The sequence below is a fragment of the Pyricularia grisea genome, chromosome VI (assembly GCF_004355905.1).
Source record: "Pyricularia grisea strain NI907 chromosome VI, whole genome shotgun sequence".
In the NCBI taxonomy this organism is placed as follows: domain Eukaryota; kingdom Fungi; phylum Ascomycota; class Sordariomycetes; order Magnaporthales; family Pyriculariaceae; genus Pyricularia; species Pyricularia grisea.
Genome location: NC_044974.1, coordinates 81,888 through 102,821, shown reverse-complemented (window position 1 = coordinate 102,821; position 20,934 = coordinate 81,888). Strand labels below are relative to the sequence as shown.

Below are 20,934 nucleotides of genomic sequence, written 5' to 3'. Positions count from 1 at the left end.
CGAGTGATAAGGGAACAGAGGTAAAATATTGAGACTTTGAGAGTCCTTCTTCGGGCTATATTTAAATTTTTTCGTAGGATAGATGTTGGTCTGCCATTACAGATTCCCTTACTATCACCCTGCTTACACCTGGGCCGTATGCGGTGAGGCTGGTGATAGATAATCTGCAAGAGCCGTGTTCTTCAGTTCGAGTTTAGTCTTTTCCTGCCCCTAAGTGTGTTTCTGGAGCATTGCATCCTTGCATCCTTGCGTTCTTTTTTTATTTTTTTTTTTTTTTTTTTTTTTTTTTTTTTATTTTTTTTTTTTTTTACTTTGATCGCTCCAACAACCCTCCATGTATTCTTAAAAACTATACGTGATCGGCTTCTCACCAAGAGCGACTGTCACCTATTCTTCGGTTTTACGGTAAGGCTGTGATGGTTATGGATCTTGGCTGTCACAAACAAAATTTGACAAACCTTCTGGTCCCGCATCCTTGGCCAACCGGTTTTTTTATTTTCTTTGAAGCCCTGCCAAAGCACTGACAGCTCGACAGGCTCGCTTTCCTAGTGGTCTTCGCTGAAGCTAGGTCTTCGCACAAATCCCACAGCCACTTGCCAAAGATCCTAAACCCCTGAATGTGCGCCGGATGGGCCGGCGACCGGCTCCGTCGATGAGGATCGATCGCCAACTACTCCCTCCACATGAACAATCTTCTGGTTATGCTTCGCAGCTGCTACCAGCTCGGGCCTCTCAGCCTGCAGTCTTGCAAATGTCTGCTCGGCATCCCAGACCCAGGGCGTGGGCGCAGCGAACAGCAGATCCATCTCCTCGAGTGTGCGCTGATTGCTCTCTGGATACAAGGCCCATACAATTGGGATCGCCAACACGTTGCAGGCGCCGAAAATATGCAGTGTGTTCTCACCAATGGCCTTGAACATGACTGGACACAGCAGTGTAAGCCATCCCTAAACATACGCGTAGCTCACGGTGTAAAAATTAGCAGTCTTGCGTGTGGCTTCGGTCAAGTTTCGTCACAAACGCTTCGTGTCACTTACGTTACCAATTGACCATCCAACGACACCCCAGGCGTTGCCTTTTGCTCGAACTTGGAGAGGAAATATTTCTGCAGGGTATAGCCAGGGTACGGTGAGCCTGAATTGAGTCAGCAGAGAGCACTACGAGTTTTTTCTGTCAAGGCCATCCGATCAGCCTAACATCAAAGGGCTTTAGGGTTGCTATATACCATGTGGCACCAAATACCTGTTAATGTTTTTTTTCGCGTTAGCAAACATGTTCACAAAAAGCATGGTGAGCTTGTTGGCAGCTTCACAATGCACATCTCCTTCAACTTACACTTGTGAATATAAACACAAAAGAAGCCGCTGCCGCTCCGTACGAGTCCGCTTGACCGCTGTTGCCGGCAGCCCTCGCATCGATTCCGAGCCTTGAGAAGGCGGCAGCCAGGAACATAGAGATGCCCTGACCAACGGCACCCCAATACAGAGTCCACCGGCGGCCAATCTTGTCGAGCGTGAAGACACAGACAAGGGTTGCAAACATGTAGAATATGTTGTTGAGCCCGCTGATCCACTGCGACTTTTCTGTATCGAAGCCGGCAATGCGGAAGATTGTCGGGGCATAAACCGTTACACCCGCGATTCCCACCCATTCCTGCATAATCTGCAGCCATATTACGAGCTGCACACGCCTACCGGTGTGCAGCTCACCGGAGCCGATACCGAACAGCATGTGGAGGTACGAGTTTTGACTCGACTCGCGCGCCTCGAGTGCTACCACGTTCTTGATGTCGTGGTATTCGGCCTGGGCGCGTTCATCCTCGGTGCCGCGTAGCCTCTGAAGGATGAAAAGTGCCTCATCGTTGCGGTCGACCTTGGCGAGCCAGCGAGGCGATTCCGGAAAGAACCATATTGCCGATAGCAGAACCAACAGCGGGATAATTTGGAATGCAATAGGAAAGCGCCATCGAATCGCCGATTCGCCGTTGTCAATGAAGGAAAGACCAAAGCTGAGCCAATAGGCGACAACAACACCAAAGATGTTGAGTGTGAATTCTATGGCGATGAACTGTCCGCGAGAGGTGTGCTCGGCCGTCTCGGTGGCCCAGACGGGGACAATTGCGTTGAGTATGCCAGTGCCGATGCCGTTAATGAAGCGAGCTGGTAACATATTCAGGAGGCACGGGTCAGATTCCATGTTTGACAAGAAGGCGGGATGAGGAAAAATACTCAAAGAACGACAGCAGTAAAACATACAGCAAATCATCCAAGTGGCATTCATGGCTGAGGTTTGCAAGCATGCGCCGAAGATAGCCCAGACGGCGCCAAGGGCAATGGTTTTGATCCGTCCAACTTTGTCACCAACCCATCCTCCAAGCAAGCATCCGCATAGTGTACCCAGATAGTATACCGATACTATGCCACCCTGAAGCAAGCTGTCTGTTATAACAGGTTCCTTGGTGACAGGGTCAACATAGCCGAAGCCCATAAGGTCTATGTAGTGCTTGGCATTGTCTGTAGAAGCCCCGAGCCTCGAGTCAGCACTCTGCGGTTCGCGGCATAGAAGAAGAAAACACGAAAACATGACATTTGGTGCTATACAATCTGAAAGAGAAAAGTAAACTGCAATAGTTGAGCCTTTTTTTTACTTACTTATTCCACCCCTGAGAAAAACCCCCAAAGTCAGCTTTGGTTTAATCTTTAAAGACAGCAGCGAATATCAAGAGCAAAACTCACATGATACCCTGGTCATATCCAAAGAAGAAGATTGACAATGCAGCCATGGAGTTAACAGCCATGAGAAGCTTGCGTTTTTCCAAAAAGTTGGCGACATTCAACCCGCTGAGCCTTGTTAGGCCTGCCATGGCTGTTGCTTGTTACTGGTGGTGCGTTTTGGTGTGATTCTGGAGATGTTGTTTCCTGAACCTCGGTGGGCATGTAAGATGGAAAGCCAAGTCAATATAAACTTTTTCTTTTCTTTTTTTTTCTTTTTTCCTTGGATGGCCTTCTCGGCAGCCTCCGTCTCGGCGATCACTGACCTGCCTGTCCGACGGCGCCTGATTCTCCTCACGGATGACTCCATATTTTCAAGACACGGAGATCGGGGTATATAGCGGGGAGCGCGACATCGGAGCGAATCAAGCTGATTCGATGCTGGTAGATGTTGGGCAGAGACATATTACATCACTCAATCAGGCCGAAGAAACTCCTTGATGCCAATAGCTCACCCCCACTGTAAACCCCATGGAGAGACGCCATGTTGCGGGTTATTGCGGGGCAGGAAAGCTAGAGTGGGGAACAGCACGAGTCGCTATGTGCGCTGGGGTGTTAGGGGGCTTAGTTGGGCGACAGTCACCTATGGCACACCGAAAAGGAGTAACGACCCGAGACCGAGTTGACGGGCAGGCATTGGACAGATTTTTTTGTATCATGCGCACCAATCAAGATGGACCTTGGTGTACCTTAGCTTACCTACCTACCTTGACTAGGTAGGTACCTGAGGTACCTAGATATCTAGACCCAGTGACGTCAGAGGTGGTAGTCGAGGGAGATTGCCGATGAGGTCCGCTTTTGTGCGGGAGCCAAGCCCGATTTCTTTTAGGAATCGCGGCTCCCTTTGTGGGGGCTTTTTACGAATGGCAGCCACTAACAAAAACAGGTAGGTGGTGCCCGTCCCAAATGTATGACATCGGATGGGTTTGATGCAGCACTTGCCCTGACCAAGGTACTTACTCGTCGTTCAAACACAACTCAGAATTTGATCAGGTACCGCTTTCATCACACTGATGATTAACTTTGAATTTTTACTGCGATGACAAGTAACCTTGTTATTTACCAAAAGAAGAAAGCAGAAAAATGCCTCTATGCCGCTTATAATTTCACTCGATAGTCGCGGACTTCCAAGTATCCCCAGGCGGGCCGCTGAACTGCTTGCCACTTCAGGTAGCTAGGTAGGTTCTTAGGTACCGAAGTACCTTTCCAACCAAGCACCCGATTATGCCAATATTCCCAAGACACATTTCCGCTGAAACAAGAACAAAACCACATGTCTCTGGTAGAAGAAATAATAATAAACAAAAAGACTAAAATATCCAGAAACCCAAACGCAGCACATATAAAAATTCAGATGAACATGGCGTTGGCCGAACTCCCCGAAATCATCGATTTTGACCTTTGATCCCTCCGCGCATCTTTGACAGGCACCGGCGGGGGTCGTAGCATGGCGTTGGATGACTTCGGCCTGGGTCTCGCCATTATACTGGTGGGAGGTAACGGAGCCTCCCCAGTTTGCTTCACATCCGCCGCCACGACCTTAGGGTAGGTAGGCATCATGTTTCCCTTGTCCAAGTCCCAGCGAATCATTGGTTGACTTGTCGACTGCAGGTCAGCTGTGGTCACAGGTCGATCCATGGCTTCACGCAGCCCCTCGGGCGTCGGGATGCGCCAAGTCTGCGCCGATGGCGCGATGGTGCGGTCGTCGTCGCGTGGTGGCCAGATGAAATAGCCCAGAGAAGGGAGCGAAGCAGCGATCACGAGGACGTGCGATTCGACGGTGCCCCAAACCAGATAGCTCGTTCCAGTTACTAGATGTTTTTTTTGGGGGAGTTGTGACCATTTCGTCAGTCAATTGTTGATGAACAAAGATTTACAGGGCGTCTATGGGAGAAAAGTGCGACAGAAAAACAAAGGACTTACTGGTTGGGTCGCCGTCCATGTTGAGTTGTGTTTGGGCAGCTTTGACAAAGGCAGCAGCTGCAGTACTAAGAAACCATTTCAAGCGAAATCAGCCAGGCAATTTTCTTTGAGAACAAAGCTTGAGCAAGGGGCTAGAAATGGAAAGCTGTTTTTTTTTTCTTTTTTTTTCCTTCTCGACTTGAGAACCGGAGGGGGAGGGGGTTTCCATACAGGCTTCCCAGCAGAACACAAAAAAACACTCCTAGCTTCTGTCCTCGAGTTAGGCCTTTTCCCCAAATTATCAGAAAGGGCAGCATGCTAAGGATAAGATCCATAGCCCCCGAGAAGGCGTTATTGGTGGTGAAGATTGCCGAGGTAGTGGTGTTACTGAAGCACTGTCCAGGGACATCTGGTCGGTACGTCTTGGTGATGGGATCGCAGCGCGTCCATATCAAGACGCCAGCGAGTAGTGAGACGATGTTTACGGCGACCAGAATGATCCATGATGTCCACCGGAGCCATTTATGGCGTGTCTGTCCCTTTATGCTCAATCCCCACTGCCAGTTTCCGGCAGAGTCTCGCCAGCTTGTTGTAGACTCCTCAGGGGTGGCAGATTCGGACGTCGGTTGTTGATTTCGAGACTTGGCTTTCTTAGGCCACTGCCAGTTCCCGGAACTATTTCTCCACTTGGAATTTGATTCCTTGTTTTCCTTATTCTTGTTTTCTTTTTGGCTGCTCCCTCCCGTTGGCCAGTCCATCCCCCACTGCCAGTTTCCAACGGTATCCCTCCATCTCCGTTGCGGCCGCGCGGTCTCGGCGCTGCTCTGGCTCCAGGAGTCACTGCTCCTATTCAGGTTCTGTTGCAGCAGTTGAGGTGCGGAGGCGCGGACGAGTGTTACACAGAAGCCCGTCTTGGCCGAAGCACTGGTGATGACTGCGATTGTGGCAACCAGCTGGGTCCAAAACATGAAGTCGGTTCTTTCCTGTGCTGTGAGGTCTGATACGGGCACCCCGGAGCCGCGCAGCTGGAAGATGGAGTAGATGGACGTTATGAGCAGTAGCAGCCACGTCAGAAGGATAATCCAGTCATCCCACCACAGTGCCAGCCGTTGTTTCCATAATCGCGAATATATCCTACCCAGAAGTACTAATCCGCTCACTGCCGTTAGGGACCAGTTGCGTGCGAGCAGCTTCGCCTCGAGGTCGTAGTTCTCGTTGAGCATGGCTTTTCTTGCTTGTTTTCTTTTGTCGACATGGAGCGACAGGATGGCTTCAGACAGAACCCCTAGTGCATGCGAGCTGCAGTCTGGTGGTGACTAGGGGTTTCCCATGATGATGTGGTATGTTATATCCCTCGGCTGCTGAGGTCGTCGGAACAAATTTTGAAAGCCATCCCAAGTTGGTGTTTTTTTGATGGGACCCAAGCAAAGATATCCTTCCTCTGCGCATCATGTTCATCCCTACCCGATGATCTAGGGCAAATCTAAACCGCGCTAAGTTGCAGACAGACTGAAAACTCTCTTTCCATTTGAGGCAGTAACCAAGGAACTTGGCTCAAAAGGAAGCCAAGGTTCTTGTTGATCGTCAGTCCGATTAACGATCACAATGTCTCATAGAAGCTCAGCGCTAGGCCCAAATCTGTAGCAACACGCATTTTGTCAAACATGTCCGAAATTATGGCAGGAATTTCTTTTCGTCTGGTCGAATGCCAAACCAGCTGAGCATGTTCCAGCGCAGGTACCCTTATGGGTCATACTGTATGTGCGCGTCTGTGTGTTCATGTCAGTCTTGACAAAACCGCATGACGGGCCGAGGGTGTCGGTAACCGGCTCTTTGCCTAGCCATTTCTTCCTTTTGCGAGTCTAAAATATGTAGTTGACCCGGACAGTTAGCCTGACAAAAAGAGCAGGACAAAAGACAAAAAGACAAAAAGGGTAAAGAAAAAAGAAAAGAAAAAACAGAAACAGATTAAATACCAAAATGCGGCGAGGGATGCAAGACAAGACAGCTTTCGGCATATCCTCGCTTGCAACATATCCTCGCTTGCATGTTCGACGACTAGCATCTCGCCGGCTAGTTGTTAGATAATCCAGGGACACCAGGACTTGGGATGATCTGACTCTAATGAGTCTCACTTTCGTTTGTATCACGAACGTGGTACTTGCGGAAAGCAAGCCATGAAACTTGATATCGAAGAAAAGAAGGGCCAAGAGACTACTGCAGATAGGAGTTAAAGAAATAGGACGTAAATTTATAATGCAAAGGCAACCTCTATTAATTACCAAACGAATGTGGTTCTGATATAATCAGAAAAAAAATCATTGAACCAAGTACTCTTTTCCTCCTCCATCAGCTTCTGCCAAAAACCAATGATCTTAACAGAGCGAAAGAAAAAGTGGTCAGTCATAGAAAATCTCCAAAATAGGCCTCTCCATCAGTAACCGCCCATACCCATACCACCAGCCGTCGAACTACCGCCATAGCCACTTCCACTGCCATATGTGCTTCCACTGCCATAGCCACCTCCACTGCCACCATAGCCACCTCCACTGCCATAGCCACCTCCACTGCCACCATAGCCACCTCCACTGCCATAGGAACTTCCGGTGGAATAAGGATCGCTGCCCATGGACGAGCCGCTCATAGTCGGATCCATACTGCTGCCAGAACCGCCATAGGTACCTCCGGTGGAATAGCCACTACCGCCATAGGAACCACTGCTCGAATAAGGATCGCTGGTCATGGAGGTCGAGCCACCCATGAGGGACGAGCTACCCATAGAGGACGAGCCACCCATAAGAGACGAGGCACCATGGTTGCCGGTTTTCTTCGCCATCTTGGTTTGTAACCAAATGTTTCTGCATTTACTGCTGAAGAAGCTGAGGAAACCCAACCTGCACCTCAAGTTAAGCCTGGGAAGTCCTATCATGTTGGTATCCTGAGCGAGGGGAGTTGTCGTTGCGGCCGCATTAGAACGCTTCTTGAATCCGTTGCCACCATAGCCACTCATGCCTGAACTCATGCTTGGGCTCATGGCCGAACTCATGCCGGTACTCATGCCTGAAGTCATGCCGGTGCTCATGCCTGGACCCATGCTGGTACCCAAGTTACTACCGTAGGCATTGGCGTTTATGGCGGAGTTCTGGGGTAGTTTACATCTGCTGCTGATCAACTTCAATAAGGGAACATAGCACCTGAAGGCCGGTCTGAGAGGACTACGCTTGTGGTGAATGTCGCCATGCTTCTTGACATTGGCGGCGGCCTTATCGGCTTTCTTCTGAACCTTTTCGAGCTTCTTGGTTTCATGGACATCCTTCCGTAGGCGTCTGCAACGACCAGAGAACGTCCTAAGACCCCAGAGTCTGCAGTGAAAGGGAAGAGCTTTCTTTTTCTCTTTGGAAGTCATTTTTTTATCGGCGGTAGTATGTTCAACCTTTTTTGTGCGTTTGACAATCGGGGAGGAGTCAGTGCCAGAGCTTTGTGCTGAAGATTGACTTCCGGAGGCACCCACAGAAGAATGACCTTTGGGGCCGGCGGTACCGGGAGCACCCGAGGGAGGCTCAGAGCCAGTTGACCCTGAAGTGTCGGCAGTGTCTTCAGCGGTGTTCATAGAACCGTAACTTCCCGCGGAGCCTGCAGCGCCACCCGCAGTGGAACCAGCATTGGCACTGTCAGCAGAGGCACCCATGGAAGGGTCGCCTCCCATGGCGCCCGCGGCAGAGTTGCCTCCGGCGCCGGCGTAGCCTGAAGGATCCTGGCCAGAGCCTGAAGCACCTTGACCAGAGGCTGAGGCTCCCTGACCGTAGCCTGAAGCACCCTGATCATAACCTGAAGCACCCTGACCAGAGCTTGAGGCTCCCTGACCAGAGTAAGCACCGGCATTGTTGGCAGAGGCACCCATGGAAGGGTCGCCTCCCATGGCGCCCGCAGCAGAGTTTCCTCCCATGGCGCCCGCGGCAGAGCTGCCTCCGGCGCCGGCGTAGCCTGAAGGATCCTGGCCAGAGCCTGAAGCACCCTGAGCAGAGTAAGAATTGGTGGCACCGGCGCCACCTCCAAGGCCACCGGTAGAAGCACCACCACCCAAGGCCGCACCTCCTGTAGATGCACCAGCCCCAGTCGTAGCAGCTGAAGAGCCACCTAGAGCGCTGCCCAAAGTGCCGCCAATGGCGTTGTCAAGGCCACCAGACGCCAAAGAGTTGGATCCCGAGGCACCGGAGCCAGAAGTGGCTCCGACAGTGTTGCCGGTGTAGGTGTTGCCCGAGCCAATCATGATGTTAACGTCGCCGCCAGAATCACTCTTGGTACTCTTGGTACTCTGGGTACTCTCGGTACTCTTGGTGGGAGCATATTTGGATGCCTTGCACACAGAGATGTATTGGCCAACAAGTGGGATGCCGCAGACGTATGGGAGCCTTCCATCATCGTGTCGATGGAAAACGTGCCTTGCTTGGATGAGATGGCCGTCGTCGTCGGAAACGGAGCGGGCGACAGTTTTAGCGCTGCCGGTCAGTCGAAGGTCACGGCCCAGCACCGGAGCACTGAAAGCCGTGACGGCGACTATCTTGAAGAGGGCAGAGGCCAGCATTTTTTGGATTGACTGAAACAAAACAAAAGCCACTAGATCTTCGAATTATGAACTAGAAAAGCCAAGAACCTAAAGAGAGGATCTGTGGCCAAAACCACAAAACAGGCAATAGACAAAGGAAATCAACAAAAAAAAAAGACGGAAAGAGAAAAAAGAGAGAAAGATTCAATGTCTCCGAAGCGGATGGGGAGAGAAGGAATTTCCCCCACCGGTCTGGGAGTTGGAACATGCTCACTTTATACCCATTTCGAGATTTTCGACAAAAAGCGGCCAACTCCGGTCGACAGCATGGTTGAGCTAAAATTAAGATGCGTCAACAGGCAAAATCGATGCAGGAATGCACCTGGCATCATTCCACACAGCAAATGCTGCGCTGAATGCGAGTCGTATGTGCCCCAATGATCGACCGACATACGTGGTTTGTTGTTTGATTTGTTCCCGGTATCAATGGGCTAGTCATAGTAGACCGATGATCTAACAAATGGTGAAGAAATCACGAGTAAATGCACACAGGGACACCCACAATTGTCTTGTCAAAGCGGATGGGCTTAACCTTCACAAAGGACAAGGATAGAAATTTGCCGTGTGGCGTAGAGAGTGGCTACTTGGCTAATCTCCGTTGTTCTTTCAAGGCAGCGCGATTTACACCGGCAAAGTATACATACAGCACTGCTCGTTGCTATTTGGGGATTTTTTTTTTAATTATGTTGAAACAAATAATCCCATGACGATCATAGCCAGTGTTACTAATCATAGGAACATAGTATTTACATTACAATACTGTAGCCTAAATTTATCCCCGTGTATACGATGCAGATCACGGGGGGGGGGGGGGGGNGGGGGGGGGGTTTTCATCAACATTACTTTTAGAATCTTTCTTTGGTGACACTATTCGCATGATAACATAATCGCACATTTTAAAGAGTCGAATCAGATGATGCTAGGTGTTGATTGTAAAAAGAGTTAAGCGTCCACTAAACAAAATCCCCTCCAACCCAGGTGTCAGAAAGAATTAGCCGTTAGATATTTCTATGGCCTGTGCGCATCTGAGACAGTCTGGGTAGGTGCCTAGGTTGACAACTGACTTGACGTGGTGTTCACGTCGTCGCATGTCTATGAATAGAAACTTTTCGCCGTTGACTCTTTTTTTGATCGAAGGGATACGTAGCAAAATAGTCAGTAACCGGTTTTGGTTTTACGGAGACTCAAGGATTAACCCAGTAGGAGTTACATAAAGATGTATGATTGCCTTATGCAGAGTATACGGGCCGATGCTTGTCACTGACTTTTTTTTTCTTCCCTCTCTCTCTCTGTCTCTCTAGTCGAGTCATTCTTCTTCCTCTCAAGCATGAACAGCGCCAGGTCCGAGCACAGGCTTATTCTTACCTTTACCACCATAGTAGATGGCTACCCATGGTCCCCACTTAATCTGTCCCGAGTCCGGCTTAGTTACTTGCAGAATTCGTGTAGTAAGAGGTCACGAGAGCTGAACCAGTATCTACAAAGTACTTGGGGGCTGTGCGTTATGGGCCCCCTCAAAAAGGGGGTTGCAAAATCGCGGGTCACGACAAAATCGCGGATCAATAAATTTGTTAGGGAATCGCCTACAAAAATTACTCGTTAAAAAATAATTAATACATATTAACATAATAATAATTAAAAAAAGTCCAAAATAAGGTTATATTAAAATAATAATTTACGTTGTAAATGTTTATTTTAAAAAATTTGGGTTAATTACCGTAAATAAGCCGTTTAAACGGTTATAAAACAAGCCGGATATTTTTTAAATCGTTCGTTTTACATCCCGGTATTAACGGCGAAAAACGTTTTTTAAACGATTTTATATTTTTAAATTAACGAAACGAAAATAAAATTAATAATATATATTACGGAAATAATTAAAAAAACGTTGCGGGTGGAAAAAATAAAATTAATTTTAACAATTATAATATATATATATTAATAAAATAATTGGAATCGGTTTTTACGATAATATTAATTTACGTATCCATTTTATAATTTAAAATTGTTTTTTATCGAAAAATTATGGCTGTAAAATTTAAAATTCGTTTTTTTTCAAATTATTTTTTAATTTCCGGAACGTTTTTCGGTTTAAAATTTAAATTTTTTAAATATTTCTTTTTTATATTTTAACCTTATTGGGTATACCGTTAAATTTTCGCCAACGTTAAATATTTTATTTTTTATTTTTATATTATAAATTTTTGACGAATTCTTTTTATTAATAAATATTTATTTTTTCGATTAAATTTTATTTAATTTTATAAACGGTCCGTATATTTTTTAACGTATTAATGGTTTGGAATTATTTATCGTTTAATTTTAATATTATTTTAATTTTATATTATAAAATATATTATAAATATTTTTTTTTATTATTCTATTTTTAAATAACACGTTACCGGAAAAAAATTATTTCGTTGGTAACGGCGTGTAAATTAAAAAAAACGTTAATTATATTTAAATTAAAAAAATGCAATTTGGCCGTAATACGGTTTACGGTATATTTGGTTTAAATAAATTAATTAATAATAAATAAAATTTTAAATAACGTAAAATATTCGTTACGTTAAATAAACCACGTAATTTGGCCAATATTTTTTTACCGTTAATTGGAAATAATCCGGTATTTTAAAGACCGTTAATAACGTGGTTAGTTGTAAAAATTATTTTCCAATACCATTACGTAAATAAAAATATATTAAATTACCGTTAAATTAATAAATAAATTAAAAATAATTTATTCGGATCGTTATAACGAAATTAAATCGGGTAAATAACGGAATACCGTTTTAAATATATTTATATAATATTATTTATATTTTTTTTTAAATAAATAAATATTAAAACGTTTATAAATTATATAAAATACGTTAAATAAAACGGTAAAATAATTATTTCGATATTAAATTTAAAATAATAATTAAATATTTCCATACCAAAATAACCGGTAAAACCGTCGAAAAAAAGCTATTTCCAAGTCCGGGTTTTGGTCCGCCGAAAATTTGGTTCGATTTAAACCGTAATACAGTTTATAAAATCAAAATTAGCGTTAAAATTATATTTAAACCATTTTTTTAACGTAAAAAATTTAATTAATTACACGGCAGCGATTTTTGGTTATAAATACCGGTTAAAATATTATATTTAAATAAATATAATTTTTACGTTGGAAAAACCAAATTTTAACCGCGTAAATATAATATTTGCAAATAAATTTAAATTAAACCAATTATTAATAGGCCATTTTATAAAAATATAAAAAAACGGTAACGATTATTTAATTACGTTATCCGTATTTATTAACGTATAATTTTTACGGTTGGCCGAATTAATATTACGTGGTTTTTTATATTTTTTTTTATTATAATTAGTACCGGTATTTGGTTATTTCGCATACCAATTTTAATACCGTATTTATTACCGTTTTAAACCGTTAAAAACGTAATTCCAAATTTAATCGCACGGATAACGGTGCGGCAATATTAATTTTCCACGAAATTAATTTATTATTTAAAATTTAAATAATAAATTTTAACGGGTTATTATTTGGTAAATTGCAATTTTAGGTATTTTTTAAACCAACGGCCGTATTAAAAAAATTGGATTAAATTATAAAACGGTATATATAATTAATATATTAAATTAACCGTAAAAATGATATATTAATTAATAGGGTAAACGTCCAATTTATTAAATTGTATAAAATAAATAACGAAAATTTAGTTTTTAACCGCGATTAACGTTAAAAACCGTCCAACGCGTTTTATTAATAATTTCGGTTTATTTTACGTTTAAAAAATTTAAATATACCGTTAAATATTCGAAAACGCGTAACGGTGTTTATTATAATACGTCCGTAACGTTTCCGGGTTAAATTTAATTTCCCGTATAAAATACGATTTAACGTGGTAAATTTTAAAATATTTAACGTATTGGCGGATAGCCGAAATAATTAAAAACTTACGCGATTTTATAATATTAATAAAAATGCGGTAAATATAATTATGGTATTATTAAACCGGATTGTATTTATATATAGTTATTTTATTAACGATTTTTTAGTTAAAAAATTTGTGAGTGGTGACCCGCGATTTTGTCGTGACCCGCGATTTTGCAACCCCCTTTTTGAGGGGGCCCACAACGCACAGCCCCCAAGTAGTGCTGTAAAACAGAATGTGACCCGGCGTGTGCAAGGAGAGCCAGTCCATGTAAATTTCCCGTTGGGTATTAGTTACTTGCACTATTTTTGTGACTTTGCCAATATCGGTGCTTCCGTCCACGTTGAATTGATCGGCATCGTAACCTTGCTTTGCCTCTTGAACTCACCTCCTCGTGGTGTTGTGACATAAATGGTGAATTCAACAAACAGCCAACATGGTCAGCTTAGAAAAGCATATTTCCGTGGCAATAAGACATGACAGAAAGTCCAAGGTCCTATCAATATGTGACAACATCAGGAAGAGGTGAATTGAAGAGGCAAGGCTCACTTGATCTGGCTTGCTCATACACGAGTACTAGTTAGTCATGGCCATTCATCAAGTTTTGAGAAAAGAAAAAAAAAGGGGTGTCCAAAAGATGAAGGTTTCGATCGAGCCGTCTGGTACACATTGTGATATTTCCTCACAAGAGATGCGATCACGGAGGAAGCCATCATATAGTGGCCACCTAGGTAGTCACCCAAACTCCACGAATACATACATATACCCCGATGTTTATATACCCGATGTACTTAGGTGCTTAGTTGCACACTTAAACAGTTGCTTCAGTCTCATTCAAGTGTACGACCCGTCCATCCTCGAGCTTGGTATGTGGGTTATTCATGACAATCATCGAGGTAAATTTGATTCCCAGGAAGGGGACGTCGCCAATATGCATAAACCCTAGTCGTTCGTACAGTGGCTTTCCCATGGGAGTTGCTATCAAATAAACGTCTTTCTTCTCGCTCCTTGCTATGTCCAGGCCCCACTGCACAAGATCCTTCCCTATTCCTTTGCGGCCGTGCTGTGGGTGCACAGCTAGAATTGAGAGCTCTAAGCGAGCAAGAACAAGTGAGGGGGGAAAAGTGGCATCAGTATCGGAGATCAATATCCGAGCAACTGTTACGCATACATACCGTAGTAGTCAAGACTCTTCCCAAAGATAGACTTTGTCGCAGACTCGATAGCGAAACGCGCCTCCTCCCTAGCTTCCGGGTCGACCCCGGCAAACTTGGGCTCCTTAGGGGCGATGAACGGTTCCCGATCCGGCTTGGGGGGAGCGACCCACCAGGCATAGCCAACCACCTCATTCAGCTCCTCGTCCACAGCGACGATGATGACTGAGTTGGGATCGTCTTGCAGTCGGCAGGTTTTACGCCACGCGCGCCATTTCATTTGCGCGTCGACACCTGGCTGTTGTAGGTGCAGCGGAAAGATGCGGCGCATCATCGGGTCGGTTTCTGGGTCGAAGGCGGCGCTGCCAACACGAGCGATGGCGGTGACGTCGGCTTCCGTGGCGGGGCGGTAATTGATTGGCATTTTTTTTTTTTTTTGATTTTTTTTTTTTTTTTTGATATGATTGTTAGTTATTCCTATTCTTATTCTGTTTCTGATGGTGGGAGCTCGTTTATATTGTTTCCTTGCTGAAAATCCCCATTGATCTAAATGAACTTGAGACAAGATGTTTGGGAAGGAATAGGGAACATTGGATGGCATGAACTGGCTGGCGATGGCGAGTTTGTACACCACCAGATGGAATTTACGGTGTATTATTGATTGCATCTCTACGCCCTTTGACATGAGTCAGAATGACATTGTTTACATGTATCCTGCAATTCCCCCCGCATTATGTCGTTTTAAGCGCCCCATGGCAGACAGCTCTGCACCGAATTCGCCAGAAAAGACTGGAAGCATCTTTCATCTCCTTTTGTCTTTTTTTCTTTCATGTTCTCAAGATGAACTGAGTTTGGATTTCCGTTCATAGCCCACCTAGTTTCAATTTGAAGGGGACCCATGAGCAGAAAATAATTCCACTATGCTTGATTTTAGTTGAGTCGGCCGCAATACCGGATGAGCTGCTCAGCAAGGGACAATCTGCATTAAACCGATCCTTGACATCTCACGGGATCAGATGGTGCAAAACATCATCAACCCCAGCTGATTGGCCGGTTCGGACTTTGGAATATGTAGGTGAAAATCTGCTAAACAGCCACGGCCTACCCTTGTCGTCAGCTCAATCAATGGCTGAGCCTCAAAATTAAGCTTGTACATTGGGTATCTATCCTACGGCACGGAGTCTTGCATCACTTACAGTATCTGAGATCCGAATTAGAATGCCTCCCTTTTCCGAACCTGCCAATCAAGTCACAGTGAATTTCAGGCAGCAGAAGTCATGGTCCCAACGATGAAGTTGCTTATTCCTTGGTACCGTACTCTCAACGCGCGGCTCCATATACATGTGTATATGTGTATAGATGTATATATAGGAGGATAAAGTGTTGGATTTTCCGTCCTTGGTCCTCTGGCAAGACAATACAGCCATCTCTCTCCCCCTATCGCTACGAAGGAAATCACTTATCTCGCCCCCATATTGATCCTCAGTAACCATGCGCTGCATGACTACTCTGGCATTCCTGAGCGCCGGCTTACTAGTCGCCCAGCCGACACTTGCCGCTGTCGATGGCCTCTGTCCCATCATAGGTGCCGTACTGCCGCCGCCAGTGAATTCTGGCTCTCATCCAGCAGTGGTCAAGGCAATTGCGGAACTAAGATCGTTCCTAGATACGACAACCAGCAACCTCAACGTCTCTAGCGTTTCGGTTGCCATCAAATCAATCCACGAAGATAAAAAACTGCTCGATTTCCATTCGACGCCACCAACGCTGGACTCGAGGGGTGTCAAGACTGTCGATGGCAGATCCATATACCGCATCGGCAGCATTTCCAAGATTTTCCCCGTGTTGGCTGTTCTGAAGCTGGATGGCGTTAGCCTGGACGATAAAATCACAAAATACTTGCCTGAGCTCCGAGGCTTTGTTAGCCAACAACCTGTCAGGGATGCGTTGACCGAGGTGGAGTGGGACGAGATTACCCTAGGAGCGCTGGGAGCACACATTGGTGGTATCAGCGCGGATTGTGAGGCATTACTCAGTTCACCAATCTTTAGCCACCATCTCGTGCATAAGTTCTAACTTGCTTTGATGCTCCAGATGTCATCGACTATGCAAGCTTCCCTGGGTACGTAGACCAGGCGGTACAGCTGGGACTCCCGGGGAAGGAGAATATAACCTCACCGGGGTGCGCTGGAGTTCCAGGCACTCGACTATGTACATGGGAAGGTAAAGTTTAACCAAGCACTTTCGCGGTTTCGGACGAAGATCTGGGGAAAGTAGAGCAAACTACTGACCAGCGTTTTGAGCAACAGATTTCTTCCAGGGCTTTGGTGGACGGGCACCGGTTTTCACCCCCTTCAGTGCCCCGGCATACTCCAACATTGGCACACCCCTGCTGGCCCTGGTGGTTGAGAAGGTCTCCAAAACGAGCTATCAGGACTTCTTGACCGATAAGATCCTTGCACCGCTGGGACTCAATGACACCGGCTCCACCAAACCCGAAGAATACAAGGGCGTCATACCCAAGGACGACTTCTGGTTTGGGACAGACATTGGTTTCGAGACGCCGTATGTTATTCTGCCTTTTGCTTGCTCTCTTTTTATTTCAACCCTCCCTATTCCTTCCATCCACCTGTGCCTTGCAACTAGACCAAACTAACAAGCTTATGTATACATATAGAGCTGGTGGGCTATACTCGTCCTCAGATGACCTGATCGCCTTTGCCGATGCGGTTCTGTCCAACAGGGTCCTCTCACCCGCGCAGACCCGCAAGTGGTTCAAGCCATTGACAAACACGGCCTCGCTGGGCACACAGCTGGGAGCGCCGTGGGAGATCTTCCGAGCCATCAACGTCACTCGTGACCAGCGCACCATCGAGGTGATCACGAAGGGCGGAGATCTGTTCAACTATCGCAGCAGCATTGCCCTTGTTCCCGACTATGGCCTGGCCATGACGGTGCTAGTGAGCGGCAATACCGCCGAGATGAGCGCCATCGCGCCTTCCGTCCAGGCGACCGCCGTCAAGATTCTGCTGCCGGCCCTGGAGCGGGCGGGCAAGGACCAAGCTGCAACGGCGTACGCGGGGAGGTACATGGACGAAGCGACCAACTCGACCATCGTGCTCGAAGTGGACCCGGATGGTGATTATGGGCCAGGGATTTGGGTTTCCGAAGTTGTAGTACGCGGATTTGACGTGCTGGGGAACTATCCTTTGTACAGCAACATCAACGGCAGAGCACCCAGCACCAAGCAACTCGTCAGGCTCCGGCTGCAGCCGACCGAGGGCCTTTCGACCGGCGAGAGGCAGGCTTGGCGTGGGATTTGGAACGTCGGCTCGGCGGAGCAGGTTGCAGCGCGTGATGCGCCGTTTCCCTGGGCTGAGAACGGCTGCGTCACTTGGGCGAGCACAGATCGACTGGTATACGGGCTGCAGGCTTTGGATAGATTCATCTTTAACGTCGAACGCAGAAGCAACGGGATGATCGATGCGCAGAGCCTAGAGTTTCCTGCTTTTCAGGTGAAACTGGTTCGAGAGAACAAGGCATGCAGGGTTCGCAGGGGTGGCATCTAGAAGGCAAGCGATCGAAGCGCAGAAGATGTAAGGTAGGCGGTGTAGCATCAAGTTCCGCAGTTAGTATTGGGTTATATGGTAGGGGCTTTGACAGATGACGAAATAACGATAGATATGGTCAAGATACGAGAGTAACCAGCAGATACGGTAGTTTACTAATACACACACCATCTAAAAAAAAAACATCAGGATCACTGCATATTGCGGGCATGTGGGCGGTGCGGAGTATCATAACCAACATGCCAAGAACTGTGGAAAATAGTGTTGGCGTTGGTGTAGCACTCAAACTAGAATGTTCTCCTTTTTGGAGAACTCGCATCGCGCCTCACAGCTCGATTCGCCGGGATCCGGCGGCTTACTCGTTTGTTGCAAAGTCAAAAGTCCAACGATAGCAAAAGAAAAGAAGAAGAAAAATTTGCCATACCCCGAATTAGTGTTGCATCGATTTCTTGAGCAGCATCCTATTGCAGCCAGGTGTGCTCCTTGGCATCTTGGCATCTCCAAAAACCCCCAACCTCCCCCTCACTGCACCTTCCTCTTCCGAACATGGGATCCGCGCTCTTGGCGTAAAAAGTTGCCTTTGGGCCCTGTCGGTCAAGGCCGGGCGACCTCGATAACGAACATTGATGGTGGGTTTTTTTTCTCTTGGGGTGACGCGGGCCAGGAAGCATGGCAGGAAAAGGAGAGGGGCAAACTACCTAACCTTAGGTACCTACCTACCCAATACTTACCGTAGAGGATTCATGGGAAATAGAGTGAGTACCGAAGACCTTACTAAAATGTCTTGGAAAGTGGTTATTTATCTCAATGCCACCCACCCTCTCGTTGTTGACGTCTAGAATGTCTCTTTATCCTTCTCTCCTTCAGCGGCCCGTCCATCTCGCATCGCTCGACTGAGGCTACCCCCCCAGGCATCTCGCCAAATTCACTTCCCGCGACCATGAGGATCCTCGACCAGATCACCGCGGCCAAGGCTGCGACTGTCCTGCTCTCCGTGGCAGGCGTCGCCAGCTCGCAGAAAGTCTGCAAGCCAAAGGTCGACTCGGCCAAGCTCCAGGCCGACATCACCGTCGAGAACCTGATGAAAAATCTGCAGGTGCTCAACGACCTCGCCTACGCCAACGGCGGCAACCGCGCCTTTGGTCTGCCCGGAAACGTGGCTACCGTCGACTACATCTTTGACCGCGTTTCCGGTGTGCCTGGGACACGGGCCTGGAAACAGGAGTTTGGCGCCCAGTTCGCCCAAGTCCAATCTCTGTCCATCAAGTTCAACGGTGAGAATGTCGGCCCCGCCTATGGCCTGACGTACTCTCCCTCGACGAGTGCCGAAGGCATTGAGGCCGAGATCGTCGTTGGCCCCGAAGGCGCTGATGGATGCGACCCGGCCAACTACGCCGGCCTTGACGTGTCGGGCAAGATCGTTCTGGTCGACCGATTCCGATGCCCGACTGGCGGCACCCTGGCCGGCCGCGTGCTTCCCGCTGCTCAGAACGGCGCCATCGGAGTTCTCGTGTACAACGACGTGACCACACAGGTCACTGCCGGATCGCTCGGTAGCCCGTCGGATGAGTTCGTTCCGGCGGCTTTCATCAACCGTGTTGATGGGCTCGCAGCCAAGGAGAGAATCGCTGCCGGCGAGACCATCATCGCCTTCCTCCAACAGACCCAGGTTGTCGAAGAGCGCAAGACGTACAACGTTTTTGTCGAGACTGAGGATGGTGACCCGGACAACACCATTGTGCTCGGCGCCCACCACGACAGCGTTCAGGCTGGCCCAGGTATCAACGACGATGGTAAGCTTGCACGTCCTTTTTGTCATGAGCAGCTTTGTCAATCATCGAAATTTTAGTAATCTTGCTAACATGGAAGTCTCATCAACAACAGCTTCCGGCTCATCCCTTTTAATCGAGCTCTTCCACGCCTTTACCAAGTACCGCACCAAAAACCGTGTGCGGTTCGCCTGGTGGGGCGCTGAGGAGAACGGCCTTTTGGGCTCCAAGTACTATTGCAACAATCTCTCGGCGCCCGAGATCAACCAAATCCTCGCATATCTCAACTTTGATATGCAGGCACGCGGTCGCATCGGCGTGTCGGACAACGACGGCCGTGTATACGGCAGTGTTGCCCCCAAGGGTCAGTACATTGATGACACTGGACTCGGATCGTTCTCCTTGGAATTGAGGCTAACAATATCCTTCTGACTTTCCCTACAGGTTCCGAAGTCATCCAACAGACCTACCTCGACCACTTTGCCGCCCAGGACATCGAGGTCACGCCGCGCATCCTTACTAACGGCAGCGACTACGCCTCGTTCTGGTCCATCCTCAACAAGCCCTTCGGATTCCTGCAGACGGGCATCTTGCCCGAGGAGGATCCGTGCTACCACCAGGCCTGCGATAACATCACCAACATCCAGCCCGAGCTGCTACTTCTCAACGCGAGGGCCGCCGCTCACCAGCTGACTGTGCTTTCCCTTAACGGCACTTCGCTGATTCCCAAGGTTCCCGTCCAGGAGGCCGGGCTTGCCGCCATCCGCGCTAGGAGCCTGATGCCCAGCTGGCCCATCATCGCGGGCATGGACGAGGTCAGGGCGGCCGGTGAGTCGCACGTTGGATGCGGGCATGAGATCTAGATACTAGACAAGATCCTGCGAACATAAAAATAATAGGGTTTTAGGTGACATTAATTAGACGATTGATGACCAAGTATTTCGTCTTCTCCTTCGCTGTAGTTCGTACGCAGTAACTTGCGTAGAGATATGATTGGCGGCGTCCTCTGGGTGTATCATTCATTAACCATTAAACTGTATCATTGCTCTGATAAAATTCACCGAATTCCATGAATGGACAAGGGACGAGAGCTCCCAGGACCAAAGGCGAATAGGCTTATGGTAGTTGACCGCGCAAATGAGAGCGCAAAAAAAAAAGAGAAAAAAGAAGAAGAAAAAAGAGAATAACGGGAAAGAAGTAGACCAAACAACCGCGCGGAAGA

General features: G+C 47.2%; 6 protein-coding genes across 6 annotated transcripts; 2 read left to right on the top strand and 4 right to left on the bottom strand.

The window, feature by feature from the left end:
- Window positions 1-467: 467 nt before the first annotated feature.
- On the bottom strand, window positions 468-3,081 carry PgNI_11134 (uncharacterized protein; the record flags this gene model as incomplete). Its single annotated transcript, XM_031131108.1, has 7 exons — window positions 468-947; window positions 1,038-1,134; window positions 1,226-1,242; window positions 1,336-2,159; window positions 2,256-2,542; window positions 2,736-2,846; window positions 3,038-3,081. The coding sequence occupies 7 exons, from the start codon at window positions 3,079-3,081 to the stop codon at window positions 606-608; spliced, it is 1,722 nt and encodes a 573-aa protein (XP_030976828.1). The 3' UTR covers window positions 468-605.
- Window positions 3,082-4,121: 1,040 nt separating this feature from the next.
- Window positions 4,122-5,896, bottom strand: PgNI_11133 (uncharacterized protein; the record flags this gene model as incomplete). Its single annotated transcript, XM_031131107.1, has 3 exons — window positions 4,122-4,582; window positions 4,695-4,759; window positions 4,905-5,896. 3 exons carry the CDS (start codon window positions 5,894-5,896, stop codon window positions 4,122-4,124), a joined length of 1,518 nt encoding a protein of 505 aa, XP_030976802.1.
- Window positions 5,897-7,107: 1,211 nt separating this feature from the next.
- PgNI_11132 (uncharacterized protein) lies at window positions 7,108-9,258 on the bottom strand (the record flags this gene model as incomplete). The annotated part of the gene is made up of 1 exon (XM_031131106.1): window positions 7,108-9,258. One exon carries the CDS (start codon window positions 9,256-9,258, stop codon window positions 7,108-7,110), a length of 2,151 nt encoding a protein of 716 aa, XP_030976826.1.
- Window positions 9,259-13,882: 4,624 nt separating this feature from the next.
- PgNI_11131 (uncharacterized protein) lies at window positions 13,883-14,798 on the bottom strand (the record flags this gene model as incomplete). Its single annotated transcript, XM_031131105.1, has 2 exons — window positions 13,883-14,312; window positions 14,396-14,798. The coding sequence occupies 2 exons, from the start codon at window positions 14,796-14,798 to the stop codon at window positions 14,032-14,034; spliced, it is 684 nt and encodes a 227-aa protein (XP_030976825.1). The 3' UTR covers window positions 13,883-14,031.
- A 503-nt stretch (window positions 14,799-15,301) lies between these two features.
- On the top strand, window positions 15,302-15,660 carry PgNI_11130 (uncharacterized protein; the record flags this gene model as incomplete). Its single annotated transcript, XM_031131104.1, has 2 exons — window positions 15,302-15,445; window positions 15,592-15,660. Coding segments are annotated over 2 exons (213 nt in total), but the record flags the coding sequence as incomplete, so codon positions are not given.
- A 205-nt stretch (window positions 15,661-15,865) lies between these two features.
- On the top strand, window positions 15,866-20,844 carry PgNI_11129 (uncharacterized protein; the record flags this gene model as incomplete). The annotated part of the gene is made up of 8 exons (XM_031131103.1): window positions 15,866-16,394; window positions 16,469-16,597; window positions 16,684-16,939; window positions 17,052-17,922; window positions 18,206-18,651; window positions 18,811-19,736; window positions 19,828-20,076; window positions 20,157-20,844. 8 exons carry the CDS (start codon window positions 15,866-15,868, stop codon window positions 20,573-20,575), a joined length of 3,825 nt encoding a protein of 1,274 aa, XP_030976877.1. The 3' UTR covers window positions 20,576-20,844.
- Window positions 20,845-20,934: the final 90 nt, after the last annotated feature.